This window comes from Globicephala melas, chromosome 1, assembly GCF_963455315.2.
Source record: "Globicephala melas chromosome 1, mGloMel1.2, whole genome shotgun sequence".
Taxonomy (NCBI): domain Eukaryota; kingdom Metazoa; phylum Chordata; class Mammalia; order Artiodactyla; family Delphinidae; genus Globicephala; species Globicephala melas.
The window spans coordinates 114,180,387-114,200,329 of NC_083314.1; the positions used below are offsets into that span (position 1 = coordinate 114,180,387).

Consider the following 19,943-nt stretch of genomic DNA (forward strand, 5'->3'; position numbering starts at 1 on the left):
AGTCTGGCCTGGGCCATTATCTGTTCTGTCAGGTCCTGCTGAGGGACCTTGGGTGTCCCACACTGTTCTTGTTCCATCCTGCTCCAGTCTCAGATGGTCATGTCCTCTTTATTCTTTTTTTTTTTTTTTTTTTTTTTTTTTTTTGCGGTACGCGGGCCTCTGACTGCTGTGGCCTCTCCCATTGCATAGCACAGGCTCCGGACGCGCAGGCTCAGCGGCCATGGCTCACGGGCCCAGCAGCTCCGCGGCATGTGGAATCTTCCCGGACCGGGGCACGAACCCGTGTCCCCTGCATCGGCAGGCGGACTCTCAACCACTGCGCCACCAGGGAAGCCCTGTCCTCTTTATTCTGACTCTTTTCTCAGTACACATGATTACTCAGCCTTTGCCAGAAAGTCACAGTCCAGGCGGGAGCTTGCTAAAGAGTGCTGACCTCTCCCACGTGTGTCATGCATGAACCCCAGGATAGCTGCACGGTGCTAGAATGCTCTGTCTTATTAGCAATGTGAACACTTTGTGCTGTGTCACTAACTTTGTCTACCTGCAATTCTGCCCTTTATTCTCCAGCCAGCTGTGCCTGTGATCTCCAGGCTGTGGTGACCAGAGGGGAGAAGTTGCTTTCCTCACTTTCCCAGGAAGAGGAACTTACTGATTGGGGTCTGAGCCGAAGCAGCTTTTCCTGTATTGCAATCTTTGGGGGATTTTCATGAACTATTCCATGTCACTACACAAGAGGTGCAGGTGTTGGGGCAGCATTCGGTCATTCATGATACATTTATTAAGCACCAATTGTGTTCCAAGCATTCTGCTGAGCACTGGGGTTGCCATGGCGACCAAGATAGAAATTGTTTCTGCTTTCATAGTTTACTATTTTTGAACAAATCAGACCCATGAAGAGGCTATTGTAATGTGATTTGATAAAGACTCTGATAAGGCAATAACAGAACATTCTGAGAGCACATAGAAGGGGCACCTACTCCAGACTTGAAGGGCTGGGGCAAATTACCTAGTGGAAGTGACATCTGAGACTTAAAAAAGTTGAGTCAGAAGAAGTTAGGCAGGTAAAGAGATTGGTATAGATGGGTAGCAAGGAAGAGAAAGAATGTTCAAGAAAGAGGTAATAGCAAATTCAGAGGCTTACAGGCAAAGAAGAACACATGCAGGGCCTGGGTGACGACAATTAGCTCAGGATAGCTGAAGTGGAGTTTGAAATAGGGTGTGGCAAGATATGAAGCTGAACTGATGAGCAGGGGTTGGGAAATGAAGGATAGCTATCATTTAATGTTACTCTGTATCTCATGGGTACCACTTGCTTTCAACAAACTAACCTACTTGGGTATTTAGTAGCAGGGGATGGGACTGAGGAGTAACATTTGTTAAGTCCTGCTGTGTGCCGAGGATGATGAAAGGTCTCAGAGACCTTTGGTCTGGGACCTCAGCCCATACCATCCAGGGACCCCAAGCCAGCCAAGTGCCTCCCTGGCCCGGGTAGAATCCCTTGCGGTTCGAGACATGCCAGAGTCTTCCTTCTGCTGTTTCCAGCAGTGCTCCCCACTCTAAAAACTAGTGCCCTTAATCAAGTTCCCCTCTGTTATCTCTTCTGCTGCTACATCCACAGCCAGGCCTGACATGGCCACTCTTACTGGGGTTGACCTCACTGTACCACCAGGTACCAGGGACTGAGCCAGCCCTTTCACATTCACTCTAACTTGTAGGGGCAGTTATCTCCATTTGTACAAAGCGGGAAACTGAGGCTCAGGGACATCAAATTATTTGTCACAAGCCACAAAGCCATAAGTGGTAAGGCAGAATTTGGACCTGGTCTGATTTCAAAGCCACTACAATCACACAGCTGTGCCTCTTTCCCTGTCAGCATTATAGTTCTTATTAGGATCCTTTAAGTCTGCTCTTTAGGTTTTCTTATTGATATTTTTCTGGAAGATGAGTCCCCCAAAATTGGGTCAGTTGCATCCAAGGGGCCTCTCCAAGAGTTGTCCCTTACATGTGTCCCTCGTACAGAGGAAGCACTGAATTCAAACACCACAGACCTTCAGGGTATGTTCAATAACCAAGAGCAGCATGCCCTACCAGGCTCTATCCCCAAGATTTAAGACAACCTTCACTACCCCACTTTGATTAAGAATATGACAATAATTTCTGATGTTGGCTAGCATTTTTAAATTCCTCCCAAGGGATTTGGTGATTTTTTTATGCAGGTAGATATTTAGGCAGCCCTTGGCCTATCTGAGCATATCGCCTGCATGGGATTCGCAGACGAGGTTTCTTCTTTGTGACTCTCCCCAGATTCTCACTGCATGTTGTTTTTGGTTTACTTTTATTTTTGTCACCTTTTCTCATTACCATTTTAATGTTAATTTTCATGCTAAATAAAATAGGTTTTCCTGTCCCTCTGCTCCCTCCTGCCTCTTCTCTCAAACACCAATAAAGCCCAGGGACAAGTCTTACAGAGTCTAGCAGTGGAGATGGACGTATTCACTAGCGAGGGCTCCAGCTTCAGACAGGGATACTAATGAATCAGTCACAGGCTTTTATTAAGTGTTTCTTCACTAAAAGCATAGCTTTCCTTGCAGCGATTTGGCTCTGGCTCTGTACTGCTGAAGGTACTCTAGACCCTGTCACTAATTACTCTTCTTCCTGGCAGCAAGTAGAAAAAGCAATTTTCAAATTGTTTTTATTGCTCACAGGGCAGTTTCTCCAGAATACTACTCTCTATAAAAAAGGAGATATAATTATTTCCAGTTAACATAGTCAAAAGATTTTATAGAGGAAGGCAGTTTATGTAGTAGTTAGAAGTACACAATTTGAAGTCAACAGACCTGAGGGTGAATTCTTGGCTCTATCCTTCACTAACTGGGGTAAGTCACTTAAATTCTTTGAACCTCAGTTTCTCCCTCTGCAAAATGCGAATAATATTAGTTCATAGGGCTGATATAAGGATTAAGTTAGTAGAGATTAAATAAGAGTAAATAGTTTGGCTCAGGAGGTATGGTTATTATTGTTGTTGCTTATTATTATCAAGAAAGCCATCTACCTGTCTCTCTTCAGGCCAATCTGATATATTTTCATCTTTTCCTTGTGATTCTCTTTTCTCCATACAAATTCTCATTCTCCTTCAAAGGTAGGGCATGATCTTTCTTTCAGGAATACTCTGACTCTTGCCTTTCATGATTACATGATAAAATTAAGGTTTAAAGAAATTGCAGTTGGCTTTTTGTTTTCATTTCGCCTTCTTCATTAAGATGACTGTTTTCATTGCAGAATGATGAGATGGATCTTGTCCGAACTGGCTATGGGAAGGATATGGTAAAAGTTCTCCATATTCAGCGCGATGGAAAATATCACAGCATTAAAGAAGTGTCAACTTCAGTGCAACTTACTCTGAGCTCCAAAAAAGATTACCTGCATGGAGACAATTCAGACCTCATCCCTACAGACACCATCAAGAACACAGTTCATGTCCTGGCAAAGTTCAAAGGCGTATGTGTCATTCTACTTCTTAGCTGCTGCCCATCTGGATGCAGAAATCACCGTACTATATTATGAGGATACTACTTGCTTATTTCAAGTTCCCTGTACTTTTTAACCCTATTTTTACATTTAAACCATTGAAAAAAATTCCTTTTCTAATTCTAAAAGTCTCAGCTTTACAGAAAATCTTGCTTTTTTTTTTTTAACTTGCCTCTTTATTCTCTTTTCTTTTCTTCTTTTTTCCCCGTTTGTTCTCTTTTCTTGTTTCTCAACTCACTACAACATCTTTTAGGCAGAGAATCCTACTTGACAAATTTACATGTTATCTCTTAATTAGGATCATTGGCAAATCAAGGCCCTGAGAAGATTTCCAAATAGAATTTTACACATTTTTGTCATGCAATTATTTGAGTCCTATTATTTTTTTCTTTTAGAATGGTGTGCATTTATAGAAGAAAGTACCATTTCTCTTCTTGGTATTACTCTAGAAGAAAATCAAGTATAAGATACATTTTGAGATCTGTCCAACTTTTAATACCTTCCTGATTTTCCCAACTCCGTGACCACTTAGCATCCACATTTGGTGGTAGTTGTACTTTTCAGAAGGGTCTTGGAACAGATAGACTCTAATCTCTTAGCACTTTTACCTCAGGTTTCTCTAAGTGTGAGTGAAACTGTGCTGGACGACCAGCAGATTTCTGGGCAATTCAAGATAATTTTTTTATTTGCTAAGAAGTCTAGAAAGGCAAGAAATGTAGACTGGAAAGCTTCTTTTCTCATGCTTTTGCATGAAATTCACACCCATATTACACAAAATGAGCAAGCTAGTTTTTTTTTTTAGAAATTCATTTATTTATGGCTGCATTGCATCTTCGTTGCTGCATGAGGCTTTCTCTAGTTGCGGCGAGTGGGGTCTACTCTTCGTTGCAGTGCATGGGCTTCTCATTGTGGTGGCTTCTCTTGTTGCGGAGCATGAGCTCTAGGCACGCGGGCTTCAGTAGTTATGGCTCACGGGCTCTAGAGCACAGGCTCAGTAGTTGTGGCACACAGGCTTAGTTGCTCCGCAGCATGTGGAATCTTCCCAGGCCAGGGCTCAAACCTGTTTCCCCTAAATTGGCAGGCGGATTCTTAACAACTGTGCCACCAGGGAAGCCCAAACAAACTAATTGAAATATTATTTCTGCAAGGTCTGTCTACACCCTGAACCTTTCTCTTGCTAATCAGAATGGCCCAGCAAGTATAGGCAAGACTATGGAAAAAGGCATTGCTTTCTTTAAAAATGAATCGAAAATAAGCTCTGTACTGTGTTAGAGAAGAGGGTCTCTATATAACACAAATTCTTATATTTCCTGTACTATGTGAGAAGTTCAGAAAAGTGAAAGAATGGACCTGGATGTTAAAAACAATTTAACTTTATTCATTGTAGATAGAGTGACTGCATAATTTCTTATCCAAACCAGGATACTTTTCAGAGTGAAATAGGATGCTTATTAATAATTATTCTGAGACAACAGGTATAAAACAAAACTATCCTTGGGAAACCTATACAGTCTACCTTAATTATAGGCAAAGCCATAAATAATCTGTAGACTGTACTAGGACCATAAAACATTGCCTAGAGATTAACCTGAAGAATTTGGATGGAAGTAGGGAGCTGCTTTATGGGGGTGGAGAGCTGGGGATGGTCAATAGAAGGCCTGTTTGCAAGGCAAGGAAGTTGAAGTGACCCTTCATTAACATTTTTCTTTGGGAAACTGGGAGGTCTGTTTCCCAGCCTCATGAAGAGAGCAGAGTGTTTTGAAGTATCCTGCAGTACTTTAGCTGGCATGGGTGATGATTGAGCTCACTGTGAGGAGAATCTGAACGTTAAGTTCCTTTTTGCTCGTCCACTGATGGATAGACACATCCTCTCCTGCACACAGTTTTCTTTTAAAAACAGGATAGTCTCACCTGGTGATGGTGATCCCTTAACTACACTTAGGAGCCCTTGTGAAAAATTGGGATTAGGACCAATTCATCTCTAATTCTTTCTAATTCTTTGTTTCTCTGATTCTAAAAAACACTTTATCAGGAAAAAGAGTCCCATGGATATTTAAAAATGATTTTTAAGTAGGACAAGTATTTCTGATCATTCACATTTATTTCTTTTTACAGATCAAAAGCATAGAAACTTTTGCTGTGAATATCTGTGAGCATTTCCTTTCTTCTTTTAACCATGTTATTCGAGTTCAAGTCTATGTGGAAGAAGTCCCTTGGAAGCGTTTTGAAAAGGTTACCTCACTTATTCGTGCTCTCAGTTTAATTAAAGAAATTGGCTTTATGACATATGTTGAAATTTTACTGGCAATATTTTTTTTTCTAATTTTCAGAATGGAGTTAAGCATGTCCATGCATTTATTCATACTCCCACTGGAACACACTTCTGTGAGGTTGAACAGTTGAGGAGTGGTGAGAAAATGTTTTTCATGTTTTGATTCTGCAATAGCAATTTCAGGGTTTTTTTTTTTTTTCTTCTAAACAACTCTGTTTATTAACACCCAGGAAAACTGTAGAGAATTTTGAAGTCTTTTAAATCTGAGATGGGAATGAACAGTGTGACCTTGGATTACATTAAAGAACTATCTGCTTTTTATCTTAAAAATATAAAAATGAAATAATACCCTTTGCAACAAATCTGTGGGTTGAGTAGGGTAGATCATTTTTATTGCATGATTTTGAAGTGAGGGAAAAAAGGGCACAGGCTGACAAAAGCTCAAATCTCTGAATTTTCTGACCAGTAATTTTTGTACCATACCATGCTTTGATTATAATAACCTTTATAGGAAATACCTAGAAAATAACAATCACATTTCCTTGAAATTTTGTCATAATAATAAAACCACTGATATTATTATAGTTACCATAAAATAAACCTCATTTAAAAATAGCAGTGACAATTATATAATTCTTTCTATTTACCAAGAAATCTAAAAATTAACTGTGGAACATTATTACAATATAGACCTTGTTAGTACTGATTATTGAACTTAGCAAAGTGTGTCTTCCACTGATTTGTTGAGGTTGTCAGAGCAGAGTTCAATAATTGACTAAGACTTAGACTAGAAAACCTCTAAGAACCATAGAACCACCATGCTAGAAATGTCTCTATCCTAATAAAAAATAAACTTTAATGATCATTATAAATTGAGAGTGTGGACTCTGAAATTTTTTCTTTTCTATTTTCCTTTTCTCTTTTTTCTTCTCCTTTCCTTCCCTTTCCTGCTTGTTTCTTTCATTTTATTTCTTTTCCTTTCTGTATCTCTTTTTCTTTCTTCTCTAGCTCTCTTTAGTAAGAATTTGAGGTGACATCTCATAAATGTCAGAAATTTTAAAAGGTTAATAAAATATAAGTTCTTCTCATTCTAAGTTCTATTGGATAATGACTTCCCTTAGGAAGTCCTAGTGTTTTAGCTATCATTTAATATTTTTCCCTATCTGTATTAAATTCTAGACACAGCCAGGGCCTTTTCAGTGTTTGATTAACAGTTATGAAATTATTATTATATAAAGAAGACTGAATAACTAGTTGTTAAGTTGAAAAGATAATGATTTTTTTAATCCTCCAAATATGTAGTCATGTGATATATTAACTTGTTTACTGAGCTGTTTGTTAGTTAAAATGTAACTTCCTTTCTTTCCTTCCTTCTTTCTTGCTTTATGTATGTGATTTTGGAGGAGAGAGGTTCCTGATTCCCCAGGCCAGTGTTTTCCTACCCAAATCACAGTGAATACCCCTGTAAAATTATAAACTTTAAACTGGTATTTCCCAGCAGAAATATAATGCAAGCCACATATCTAATTTTAAAATTTCCTAGTAGTCACATTAGAAAAGTAGAAACAAATTAATGTTAACAATACTTTTTATTTAACCTAATATATCCCAAATGCCACTTACATATGTAATAAATATAAAAATTATTAATGAAATATTTAATATTTGAATTTCTGTGTTTATTTTATATTTACAGGACGTCTCATTTCCCATTTACCATATTCCAAGGGCTTCATAGCCACATGTGGCTAGTGGCTGCCATATTGGTTAGCTTTAAACCATTTTGAGTGATTTTTACAATACTTAACATGTTTCTCATTCCACTTTTAATTATGTAAAATAATAGCAGGGGCTAGAATTAGATTTCAGGAGAACTAACTAAAAAGATAAGAGCCTGTATAAAATATATTTATGTCATTGATTGAAATACTATTCATTCAATAATGATTTTGAGGACTTGTTAGGTATACTAGTGGTGGTAGATTCAGACGTGAATAAGACATTCTCTGACCCTCGTGAGTTCACAGTAGATGAATAGTAGGAGATAGACTTATAAATAGATTATTGCAATATGAGGGGCCAAAGACCACTATGAAGGAATTAAAGGTATGCTATGGGAGTAAAGAGGTGCAGAAAACTAACTCTTTCTAGGGCAGTCTGGAAGGCTTGATGGGGGAGGAGGAAATATTCCAACTGACTTTTGAAAAATGATTCAGAATGTGCTGGACATAGAAAGGGGAAAGGAAATTACAGACAGAAGAAACAGAATGTACATGGGTAGGAGTCATAAAGAGTGGAAGAGGGAAACAAATATTTCGAGCATCTGCCTTATGTAGATCACCATACTAGGCAAATGATTTTAGTGTTGAAAGGGCAAAGAATTTGAGCAACGGTAGTAGGGTTGAAGGGTTCAGTTTTTAGAATGTAAGGTGCAGAGATGAGGATGAAGAGCTTGGTTTGGGCCTAATGTACCATACTAGCAAGATTGGCCTAACTAGGGAATTCCTGGCGGTCCAGTGGTTAGGACTCTGCACTTTCACTGTTGAGGGCCCGGGTTTGATCTCTGGTCAGGGGACTAAGATCTTGCAAGCCATGCAGCATGACCAAAAAAAAAAAAAAATTGGTGTAACTAGGAGGCAGTTTTTGCATGGTAGTTAAGTCCATAGGTCTTGTCAGACTAGACTGTTTTCATTTTGTTTTTGTTTTTTTTTCCTGCTTTGCTATTTTTATTAACAGATTTTTTTAAACCTTTTTTAAATTGAAGTGTAGTTAATTTACAATGTTGTGTTAGTTTCAGGTGTACAGTAAAGTGATTCAGTTATACACACACACACATACATACATGTATATGTATATATTCTTTTTCAGATTCTTTTCCACTAGAGATTATTACAAGATACTGAATATAGTTCCATGTACTATACAGTAGGTCCTTGTTGTTTATTTATTTTATATATAGTAGTGTGTATATGTTAATCCCAAATTCCCAATTTATCTCCCCCGCAACTCCTTCTATCCCCTTTGGTAACCATAAGTTTGTTTCCTATTTCTGTGGGTCTATTTCTATTTTTTAAATAAGTCCATTTGTATCATTTTTTTAGATTCCACATGTAAGTGATATCATATGATATTTGTCTTTCTCTATCTGATTTACTTCACTTAATATGAAAATCTCTAGGTCCATCCATATTGCTGCAGATGTCATTATTTCACACTTTTTTATGGCTGAGTAATATTCTTTATCCATTCATCTGTTGATGGACATTTAGGTTGATTCCATGTCTTGGCTACTGTAAACAGTGTGGCTGTGAACATTGGGATGCATGTATCTTTTCAAATCAGAATTTTCTCTGGATACATGCCCAGGAGTGGGATTGCAGGATCATATGATTAACTATTTTTAGTATTTTTAGTTTCTTAAGGAACCTCCATACTGTTCTGCATAGTGGCTGCATTAAATTACATTCCCACAAACAGTGCAGGAAGGTTCCTTTTTCTCCACACCCTCTCCAGATTTTAGTATTAATAGACATTTTAATAATGGCCATTCTGACCTGTGAGAGTGATACCTCATTGTAGTTTTGATTTGCATTTCTCTAATAATTAGCAATATTGAGCATCTGTTCAAGTGCCTGTTGGCCATTTGTATGTCTTCTCTGGAGAAATGCCTATTTAGGTCTTCTGCCCATTTTTTTTTATTGGGTTCTTTGTTTTTTTTGATATTAAGCTATATGAGCTGTTTGTACATTTTGGAAATTAATCCCTTGTCAGTAGCATTGTTTGCAAATATTTTCTTCCAGTCCATAGGTTGTCTATTCATTTTGTTTATGGTTTCTTTTGCTATGCAAAACTTTTAAGTTTAGTTAGGTCCCATTTGTTTATTTCTGGTTTTATTTCTATTACTCTAGGAGATGAATCCATAAAAGTATTTCTGCGATTTATGTCAAACAGTGTTCTGCCAATGTTTTCCTCTAGGAGTTTTATACTATCCAGTGTTACATTTATGTCTTTAATCCATTTTGAGTTTATTTTTGTATATGGTATTAGAGAATGTTCTATGTTCATTCTTTTACATGTAGCTGTCCTCTTTTCCCAGCACCACTTATTGAAGAGACTGTCTTTTCTCCATTGTAAATTCTTGCCTCTTTGTCATAGATTAATTGACCATAAGTGCATGGGTTTATTTCTGGGCTTTCTATCCTGTAACATTGATCTATATGTCTGTTTTTGTGCTAGTACCATGCTGTTTTGATTACTGTAGCTTTGTAGTATAGTCTGAAGTCAGGGAGCATGATGTCTCCAGCTCTATTCTTCTTTCTCAAGATTGCTTTTGCTATCCAGGGTCTTTTGTGTTTCCATACGAATTAAAATTTTTTTTGCTCTATTTCTGTGAAAAATGCCATTGGTAATTTGATAAGGATTGTATTGAATCTGTAGATTGCCTTGGGTAGTATGGTCATCTTAACAATATTGATTCTTCCAATCCAAGAACATGGTATATGTTTCCATCTGTTTGTGTCATCTTGAAGTTCTTTCATCAGTGTCTTACAGTTTTTGGAGTACAGGTCTTCTGCCTCCTTAGGTAGGTTTATTTCTAGGTATTTTATTCCTTTTGATGCGATGGTAAATGGGATTGTTCCTTAATTTCTCTTTCCAATCTTTCATTGTTAGTGTATAGAAATGCAGCAGATTTCTGTGTATTAATTTTGTATCCAGCAACTTTACCAAACTCATTGATGAGCTTAGTAGTTTTCTGGCAGCATCTTTAGGATGTTCTACGTATAGCATCATGTCATCGGCAAACAGTGACAGTTTTGCTTCTTTTCCAATTTGGATTCCTTTTATTTATTTTGCTTCTCTGATTTCTGTGGCTAGGACTTCCAGAACTATGTTGAATAAAAGTGGCTAGAGTGAGCATCCTTGTCTTGTTCCTGATCTTGGAGGAAATGCTTTCAGCTTCTCACCATTAAGCATGATGTTAGCTGTGGGTTTGTCATATATGGCCTTTATTATGTTGAGGTATGTTCTCTCTATGCTCACTTTCTGGAGAGTTTTTATCATAAATGGATGTTGAATTTTATCAAAAGCTTTTTCTGCATCAATTGAGATGACCATATGGTTTTTATTCTTCAATTTGTTAATGTGGTGTATCACACTGATGGATTTGTGGATTTTGAAAAGTCCTTGCATCCCTGGGATAAATCCCACTTGATTATGTTGTATGAGCCTTTTAATGTACTGTTGGATTCAGTTTGCTAGTATTTTGTTGAAGATTTTTGCATTTATGTTCATCAGTGTTATTGACCTACAATTTTCTTTCTTTGTGGTATCTTTGTCTGGTTTTGGTATCAGGGTGATGGTGGCCTTATAGAACGAATTTGGAAGTGTTCCTTCCTCTGCAATTTTTTGGAATAGTTTCAGAAGGGTAGGTGTTAACTCTTCTCTAAATGTTTCATAGAATTCACCTGTGATGCCATCTGGTCCAGCAATTTTATTCATTGGGAGTTTTTAAATTACTGATTCCATTTTACTACTGTTAATTGTCCTGTGCATATTTTCTATTTCTCCCTGGTTCAGTCTTGGGAGATTGTACCTTTCTAAGAATTTGTCCATTTCGTCTAGGTTGTCCAATTTATTGGCATATTGTATTTCTGTGGTGTCAGTTGTAACTGCTCCTTCTTCATTTCTGATTTTGATTTGGGCCCTCTATCTTTTTTTCTTCATGAGTCTGGCTAAAGGTTTATCAATTTTATTTATCTTTTCAAGGAACCAGTTTTAGTTTCATTGATCTTTTCTATTTTTTTTAGTCTCTATTTCATTTATTTCTGTTCTGATATTTATGATTTCTTTCCTTCTACTAACTTTGGGTTTTGTTTATTCTTCTTTCTCTATTTGCTTTATGCATAGGATTAGGTTGTTTATTTGAGATTTTTCTTGTTTCCTGAGGTAAGCTTGTATTGCTATAAACGTCCCTCTTAGAACTGCTTTTTCTGTGTCCCATAGGTTTTGGATCATTGTGTTTTCATTTTCACTTGTCTCTAGGTATTTTTTGATTTCCTCTTTGACTTCTTCAGTGATCCATTGGCTGTTTAGCAACATATTGTTTAGCCTCCACGTGTTTGTGTTTTTTTGTAATTTTTTTCTTGTAGTTGATTTCTAGCCTCGTAGTGCTGCGGTTGGAAAAGATCTTGATATGATTTCAATTTTCTTAAATTTACCAAGGCTTGCTTTGTTGCTCAGTGTGTGATCTATCCTGGAGAATGTTCCATGTGCACTTGAAAAGAATGTGTATTCTGCTGTTTTCAGATGGAATGTTCTATAAATATCAAGTAAGGCCAGCTGATCTAATGTATCATTTAAGGTCTGTGTTTCCTTATTGATTTTCTATCTGGATGATCTGTCCATTGATGTAATGGAGAGCTAATGTCCCCCACTGTTATTATGTTACTGTCAATTTCTCCTTTTATGTCTGTTAACATTTGCCTTATATATTAAGGTGCTCCCATGTTGGGTGCATATATATTTACAATTGTTATATCTTCTTTTCGGATTGATCCTTTGATTATTATGGAGTGTCCTTTGTCTCTTGTGACAGTCTTTATTTTAAAGTCTATTTTGTCTGATATAAGTATTGCTACTTCAGCTTTCTTTTGATTTCCATTTGCATGGAATACCTTTTTCTATCCCCTCACTTTCAGTCTTGTGTGTCTCTAGGTCTGAAGTGAGTCTCTTGTAGGCAGCACATATATGGATGCTGCTTTTTTATCCATTAACCAGTCTATGTCTTTTGGTTGAAACATTTAGTCCATTTATGTTTAGGATAATTATCAATATGTATGTTCCTATTGTCATTTTGTTAATGTTTTGGATTTGTTTTGGTAGTTCTTCTTTTTTCCCCTTTCTTCTTTTTTTCCCTTCTCTTGTGATTTGATGACTATCTTTAGTATTATGTTTGGATTTCTTTTTCTTTTTTGTGGGTATTTTTGTTTTGTGTTTACCATGAGGTTTTTGTATAGCAATCTCTCTATATATAGATACCTTGCATTTGTACTCTGCTCCCTTCATGATTACTGTTTTTGATATTATATTTTACATCTAATTGTTCTGTGTATCCCTTAACTGCTTATCATGGATACAAATGAATTGACTACTTTTGTCCTTTAACCTCCCTACTAGCATTGCATGTGGATGATTTCCTAACTTTATTGTATGAATACTGAACTGTTTTTGAATTTGAGCTTCTCTACTTAATAACTTTGTGACTGTGAGCACATTAAATATACTACTTCAGTGGGTTTTTTTTTATTTCTAACATGAGAATAACAGTGCCTACCTCAGCAATTACCCAGAGAATGAAAGGAGATAAATGTTAATTTAACATTTAGCACAGTACCTGGCACATAAGAAGCACTCCTTGAAAGAAAGCTGTTATTATTATTATTTTGAATGATAATAGAGATCCAGGAAAGGTCTTTATGTGTATGTGTGTACTGTTTAGTAATTCTGACCAAGGTTATGGTAAACTGGCTGGAGAAACAGGCAGTAGTGAGACATTTGGAGACTTGTTGCAGAGATGAAGAAATGATGGAGTCTGAACTAAGGCAGAAGAGGTAGAGATGAAAAGACTACAGAGGTTGGGGAGAGACATTATGTGAGGCATTTCTGAAGTGTGCTTATAAGTCTGAGTATTTGAGTAAGGATGGAAGGTTAGAGAGAAGGAGGGGTTAAAGTTATCCTAAAGTCAGGGACTTGTGGGTGTTGACTAAGAATAATACATATAATGAGGAAGTTTCCAGAGGAAGCTGGTAAGTTTGGGAATAAGGGATGGATTTGGAGACTATCTATTTCCAAATTGGTTGGTGAAGCCATGGGGAAGAAGGAACAATCCAGAAAAACATATAAAGTCAGAAGAGGAAAGATGAGAGGGCCTGGGGGAAAATTCCCCAGTTTAATTGTTGGACAGTTTAAAGAGTGAGAGAGAAGAATGGTCAGAGGGACAGGTGGAGGCTTGGAGACAGTGGTGCCATGGAAGCAAAGGGAAAATACATTTCAAGAAATGAGGGATAGTTATTGAGATAATAGAATGCATAATAAGTAGGCTTATATGTAGTGGCTTCACACATGACGTTTACAGCTTTTTGTAAAAGTCAAGTTCAATGTGTGTGTGTGTGTGTGTGTGTGTGTGTGTGTGTGTGTGTGTGTGTGTGTGTGTGTGTGTGTGTGTGTGTGTGGTGTGTTGGGAGGATGCTCCTCTCCAGGAAGTTATTCAGGAATCCAGGTTGATGCAACCAGACAGTTTTGATCCTCACTTTCTGGGATCACCTTCAGAGTAGATTCCGCATACCAGACAACGAGGAGAAGAAAAGACCTTCAAGAAAAAAAGGAGGAGGCGCGAAACTGCTCAAGGCCTGAAGTAGCACAGAGCACATCAAATGAAGAGAACCCAATCACACAGCCACACCTAACTGCAAGGAAGGCCAGGAAATGTAGTCTAGCTGGGGACCCAGGAGGAGGAGGACCTGCTAGTGGTCTCTGCCACAGGAAGGTTAAGAAGTTTGGTTTAAAAGAAGACTGAAGAGAGTGTGCAGTTTGGCAAGTAGGCATCATTGGTGACCTCCCTCTGCAAGAATATTTAGCAGACCCCTGGAGGTGGAAGTGCAGTGGCCAAATATAGGGCTCAGCTGATCATAGGAAGAAAACAGGCTGCTCTTCACACCCTTGTTCTTTCCAGGAATTGCCAGGAGCTATCATCAGCCTGAATTCTAGTCACCTGGCTGCTACCGGGAGGAAACTAATCAACAGAATCAGGCCAAAGCTTTTTCTTTCTGCAGAAAACTTCAGGGTGTTGCGATCACTGTGGCAGTGTTCCCAGAGCTCCAGCTTGACTTGTCTGGAGTCCAGCCCCTCCCCTCTCCCATAGCATGCTGGGGCTGGCAGGGGTCAGCAGGGAAGCAGGCATCTGCTGCCTTGGGTGTGTGCGGTATGTGTGCGCACGTTCCTGAGTGTGTGTATCTTCCTGTGTTGTCTATTTGAAGATGACATTTGTACTCTGTCCCTCTTTGGAGAGTAGGGGTCTATGCCGGTTTTTTTTGGTAACAAAGTTTAATTCTTAATTTGCTTATTTTCCAGGAGCTAAAACTGCAGATATCATGAGGTGATTCAGTGTACAATCACTGTCATAAGAAATGCCCTTGCATAGGCTTAACTAAAGAAAATAATCATCTTACACAAACACACACCCCCCAATTCACATGCTGAAGGCTGTTGTTACAAACCTCTAAGTAGGGCTTTTTGTGGGGGGCTGGCTAGGATAGTGAGAATTCTGCCCCCTCAAACACATGTACTTAATCACCCATTCAGCCTGCAAATTTTCCCAGCAGGATATGTAACTGGGTTTCTCCTGGTGGACTGGATTCATTCTTATTAATTGAACAAACATTTATAGAAAGCCTACTGAATCTGAAGCACCCACTTTAGGCCCTGAGAATTGCTATAAAACTCCCATTACACTATTTTTTCCTAGGGTATCTTTTTAAGCTACATCATTAAGTGTTCTTTTAGCTGTTTCAAAGTCTGCTAGTTCCATGGGAGAATCTGGAAGAGAGAGAGAAATTTTTTCACCAAAGGGATGAGGGCTGGTGTTATTTTTGTGACTTCCCCAGCTCCGAGAGGAGAGCTAGGCTCTGCGTGTGCAGTACAGGCTGTTGATGTAGGTGTTATATGGAACCTCGATCTTCCAAACTGTTTCTCTGTGAGTCTTTGTGAACTACAAGCTTAGCCAAGCCTTGAAGTCGCTGGGATGGTTGAGTCACTGATTTAAACTAGTTGAACTAAGCAGAGAATCTCCCCAACACCCGCCCCCCAAACACACACACACAATTAGAATTATAATTCATAATTCTTTAAGCATCAAATTTCTCCCAATCTGACACTAATTATAAAAATTCAACTAAAGCATAACCAAATAGAGGAATGGAAGATAGAGAAGAGGTTTCAAATAAGACATACTGTCTTGTAGTGGTGAAAAAAAAGTCTACTGACATGGAGACTAGTAGGGGTAGGAGGAAGATTTTAGGAAGGGGATTGATAAAACTAAAGTCCTGGAGGAGAAGAGATTTAAGAGGTGTCAAGCAGGGCAGATGGAAGAAATGAGATGGGGAAAGTGGGAGACTCAGGACAGAGATGGCCACTGCCAAGAAGGCTGCTTGTGTCATTTTGATATCAAGACTAAGACACTCTTCAGTTATTCCAAAATAAAAGTTCTTGGCAAGCACAAGATCTTTTAAAAATCATCTTGATCATCACCTCATTGTACAAAAACCCAGTTAACTTCCTTCCATCTGGGTGACATCATCTCTCCCCATCCAGAATTGCACACAGGGAGCTTTCAACCTACCTTCATGAGCTAAATGGACTCTCAAAGGCAAATGATATTTAATTGATCTTCACTTTTTCTAGCACTTTACAAATTTGAGGTTTTCTACTAGAATGATTTAATATAGTTTTAAAATATCCTCCTTTTAGCTATTTGTGTCCTTTTTGGAGGTGTTAAGTGTGGAAGCAATTATCCCCTTCATGACAGGATTTTTTTTTCTTGGCTCGGTAAAGCTTTGTGCTTTGTGACACCTGATGCGTAGGTAAGGAATCAGGCTTAGTTTCTATTAATTTGCAGTTTCTTAGAGACCTGAAGGGGTAGGATGTATGCTTCTCTGAGAGATAAACCACAATCTGTTAAGTGTGTAGGAGGACACTGAAAGTTAGAAAAGATTATGTTCTAGCAAAGTAAAATGTGAAAATCTTCCTTTTGCGTTACTCCATAACCATGGCAGAAAGGCAAAAAAGAGCTGATTAAGTGGTTTCATAGGAAGTAACCTAGAAAAGGACAGTCTTTTGGGTTGAATTACTTCTTGTTAGTCTAAACTGGAATCTTTTTTTAAGAGTGTGTGAAGCATCGTATTTTTAGTTGATGGGCCCATGAATTTGAAAGGCTCAGGTTCCTACCAGTGTTCAGAAAGCTGGGGCACCGCCAACAGAGAAGATAAAATAAGCTCCCAGATTTCATCCAGGGTGTCTGATGCGTGCCAAGAAAATGTATTTTTCAAATTCAAAGAGAATAGGTTTTTGTCGTTGTTCATAGAATGATGAGCACACCAGAGTAGATGTTTTGCGTTCTGCCTAAACTGTGGCAGTAGTGAACTGTCTTTGAGAACGTGAGATGTTTTATTCCACGTGAAACTGAGGTCAAAACACATTAGAAAATGCAACTGCTTTCTCCATTTTCAGATTCTAGCAAGAAAGTAGATCATTTCAAAGTTGCCTAGCAGACTGACACTCCCCAAAGATCAATAAATCTCATCACAGGGCTGGAGGTGGATAGGGATGGCATGTCAGAAGGAGTTTTCAGAACCCAATGAACTTTTGTGAAACATGGGAAGTATTTACAGGGAGTTGATGTCAATAAGAAAAGGTCAATTAGGGCAAAATCATCATAATAATTTTATAGAGCATTTCCTCCTGGACAGCCATTTTACTAAGTTACTAAGTCCTTTATGTGTATCATCTTAGACATCTATCATCTCTAGGAAATAGTTATGATTATCATCTCCTGCAGATGAGAAAATTAAGGTAGAGAGAGGTTAAGTCATTCTATCAAGGAAATACTGCCCATAAATAGGGGAGGAGAGGCATGGAGAGTACTGAGGCTGAATTCAAGGAACCTGAGTCCCAAGACTATGGACTCAAACATATGTAACCCTGCATCTGGAAATCCTTTTATGATTGAGACAACTGAGGATTCAAAGTCTGGTTGGCTCACATAGATGCTGATGATCAAGGCCAGCTGTATAGGAAAAGCAGAAATAGATAAAGTTTGCCTTTGGTTTCCCTTGACTTCTCTTTATCCTCCTTCGAGGATTCCCACTACTTGTTCTAACCCCACTTCTGATTACAAATTCAAGTTTCATTTCTATAGGATTTTTTTTTCTAGAAGGGATTACTGTTGGAAGTAAATTACGATATTAGTTTATAAAGGCTTAAGGAGTCACTCCTCTAAGGGGTCTTGGTATTTCAATAGGAAATTTTAAAATGATAAAATGTTTTCAAGACACATGGGGTCATTTCTAAAAGTGATGCTTCAATCTTCATTTCAAACCAACGGGGATGATATTTTTCAACTGGGGCCTCTGTCTGAGCCCTGAATGCACATCGCGGAATGGTGGTGGCAACTTTCTTGTCTCTTGGAAAGTCCTCTTTTATTACAGAAATGGGAAGAGAGAGTTAAAGGAAGGAGGAAACATTTTGAGGATGGGGAGTGATCCAAAAAAGGGGGAAGAAAAGCATGAAATCTCATAATGGGGTGCTGAGTTCAAACTCCACCTCTGCCAGTGTCTAGCCATACGACTAGAACGCATGCTGGCAGTCAGGACCTTCTCATTCAGTGTTGATGCCCTCCCCTTCTCCCCCTGTCACACTGTCTGTGTGTGAGGGTTGAGGGGAGGGGGCAGATCAGGAAGGGAAATGGTAAAGATTGATGGAGGAGAACCGTCTAGAAGAAAACGACACTAAGTTGTAAGGCTAAGTTGTTAAGGTGAGTCAATTTTACTGCACTCATTCATTCATTTAACGGATACTTATTGATTGCTTCTGCAATTCTCTTGGGTCTGAGACTTAAGACTCACTTGGGTCAGCTTTACACTGTTAGAAATGCCAATTTTGCAGAATTGTGTCTTGATAACACTTAGAATCTGATAAACCCAGCCAACCTAAGGCATGAAATCATTGCTGGTATCTTTCTCTTGATCCTGATTCAGATATAGCTTCCAATGAGAACTTCAGTATTTTCTAATTGAGAAAATACCATTTTCTCTCTTACCACATTATCCTAGAACACTGTGACCAGAACACCTTATTTAATCAGCACATATTTAATCAGCAAATCTACCACTAACTATGGCCACTGCTCTCTCTGGCAGGTACACACATGTGGTTGGGAAAATATCAAAATATAGTCATTATTTACCTACTTCTGAAAGTCCACAACTCCTGAGTTAACCACAGCAATAGAAATCACACAGGATGATGTAAACCATTGGATTATTAAGAGCTGCCCTGGATTTTAATTGAGGATTGTGGGTTGCATTCTTATTCTTCAACTAAGACCATGTATAACATAGTGATGCCTGATACCTCCAGCTCTTGGCTTGAGATTCAACAGGTCAAAAAGCACAGATATTAGTCTGGACTAATTTCAAGACTGAAAAGAGGTGATCTAAGTCATTCTGCCTTGACTATGCTTTTGGGAGTTTGTACCCAAGTGCCCCCTGAGTGTCCTGGCCTCACCAGCCTGCACATACAAATAAGGCCATGGTGAAGTTAATTCCCGAATTTCCCTGACCTTGTTGCTCTCTTATTACAAAACTGCTGTACCTCTCCAGCCAAACTTTCCTACCTTCTCCCAGCCTGGAGGGCTGTCTCACACGTGCTCAGGGAGAAGTTTGCATCCACTGAGTACAACTGCTGCCTCACTGGCTCTGCCCAGCATTTGCTGTGCCAGTTGCCACTCCTCCTTGGGAAGAAGGCTGCTTTCCACAGACATTGTACCCTGGGGCTTCCCAGTGTGTCACCTGGTGCCATGTGTTCTTCAGGCTTCACCAAACTGCTGGAACTACAGTGTGTTCCACATAGAAAAAGAAAGATAGAATCTTCCCCTCACTAACTCGGTACCCTACCTGTCATCTGGGCCCTGACCTAGAACTGCCAGGCATAAGTAAACAGCTTTTTCAGATTGATTATGCCTCTCTCCCCTCCACCTCCCTGATGCACCTCATGAGGTAATGTAGGGACGGCCGGAGAGCCATGTCATCTCCTCCATTGTTTTCAACTCTACCCACCCTGCCCAGGTCCCTACAAGCCAACTTTGCGCCTTCTCAGTTCAGCCAAAAAACAAAGGCCTTTATGAGAATCCACATAGGCAATCTATACCTCATGGGTCACTGACCTCATCTTCCCAGTCTCTATTTAGGCTCATCCACGCCCATGATGCTACCTATTCATGAATTTTTCTGGTGTTGCTGAGTTCATAAACGCAAGGGAACTGAGGGGTCTGGTGGTGATTGGAGCCATCAGCAGTGTAGACAGTCCGCAT

The 19,943-nt window shown here is 38.8% G+C and overlaps 1 protein-coding gene across 1 annotated transcript in view; it reads left to right on the forward strand.

The window, feature by feature from the left end:
* The window catches only part of LOC115858383 (uricase), a 133,390-nt gene that overhangs the window by 105,656 nt on the left and 7,791 nt on the right, over positions 1-19,943 (forward strand). Inside the window, exons 5-7 of the mRNA XM_060303443.1 lie at positions 3,280-3,498; positions 5,644-5,760; positions 5,859-5,937. Coding sequence (XP_060159426.1) covers positions 3,289-3,498; positions 5,644-5,760; positions 5,859-5,937 — 406 coding nt within the window. The 5' untranslated portion in view covers positions 3,280-3,288. The remainder of the gene's footprint in view (positions 1-3,279; positions 3,499-5,643; positions 5,761-5,858; positions 5,938-19,943) is intronic.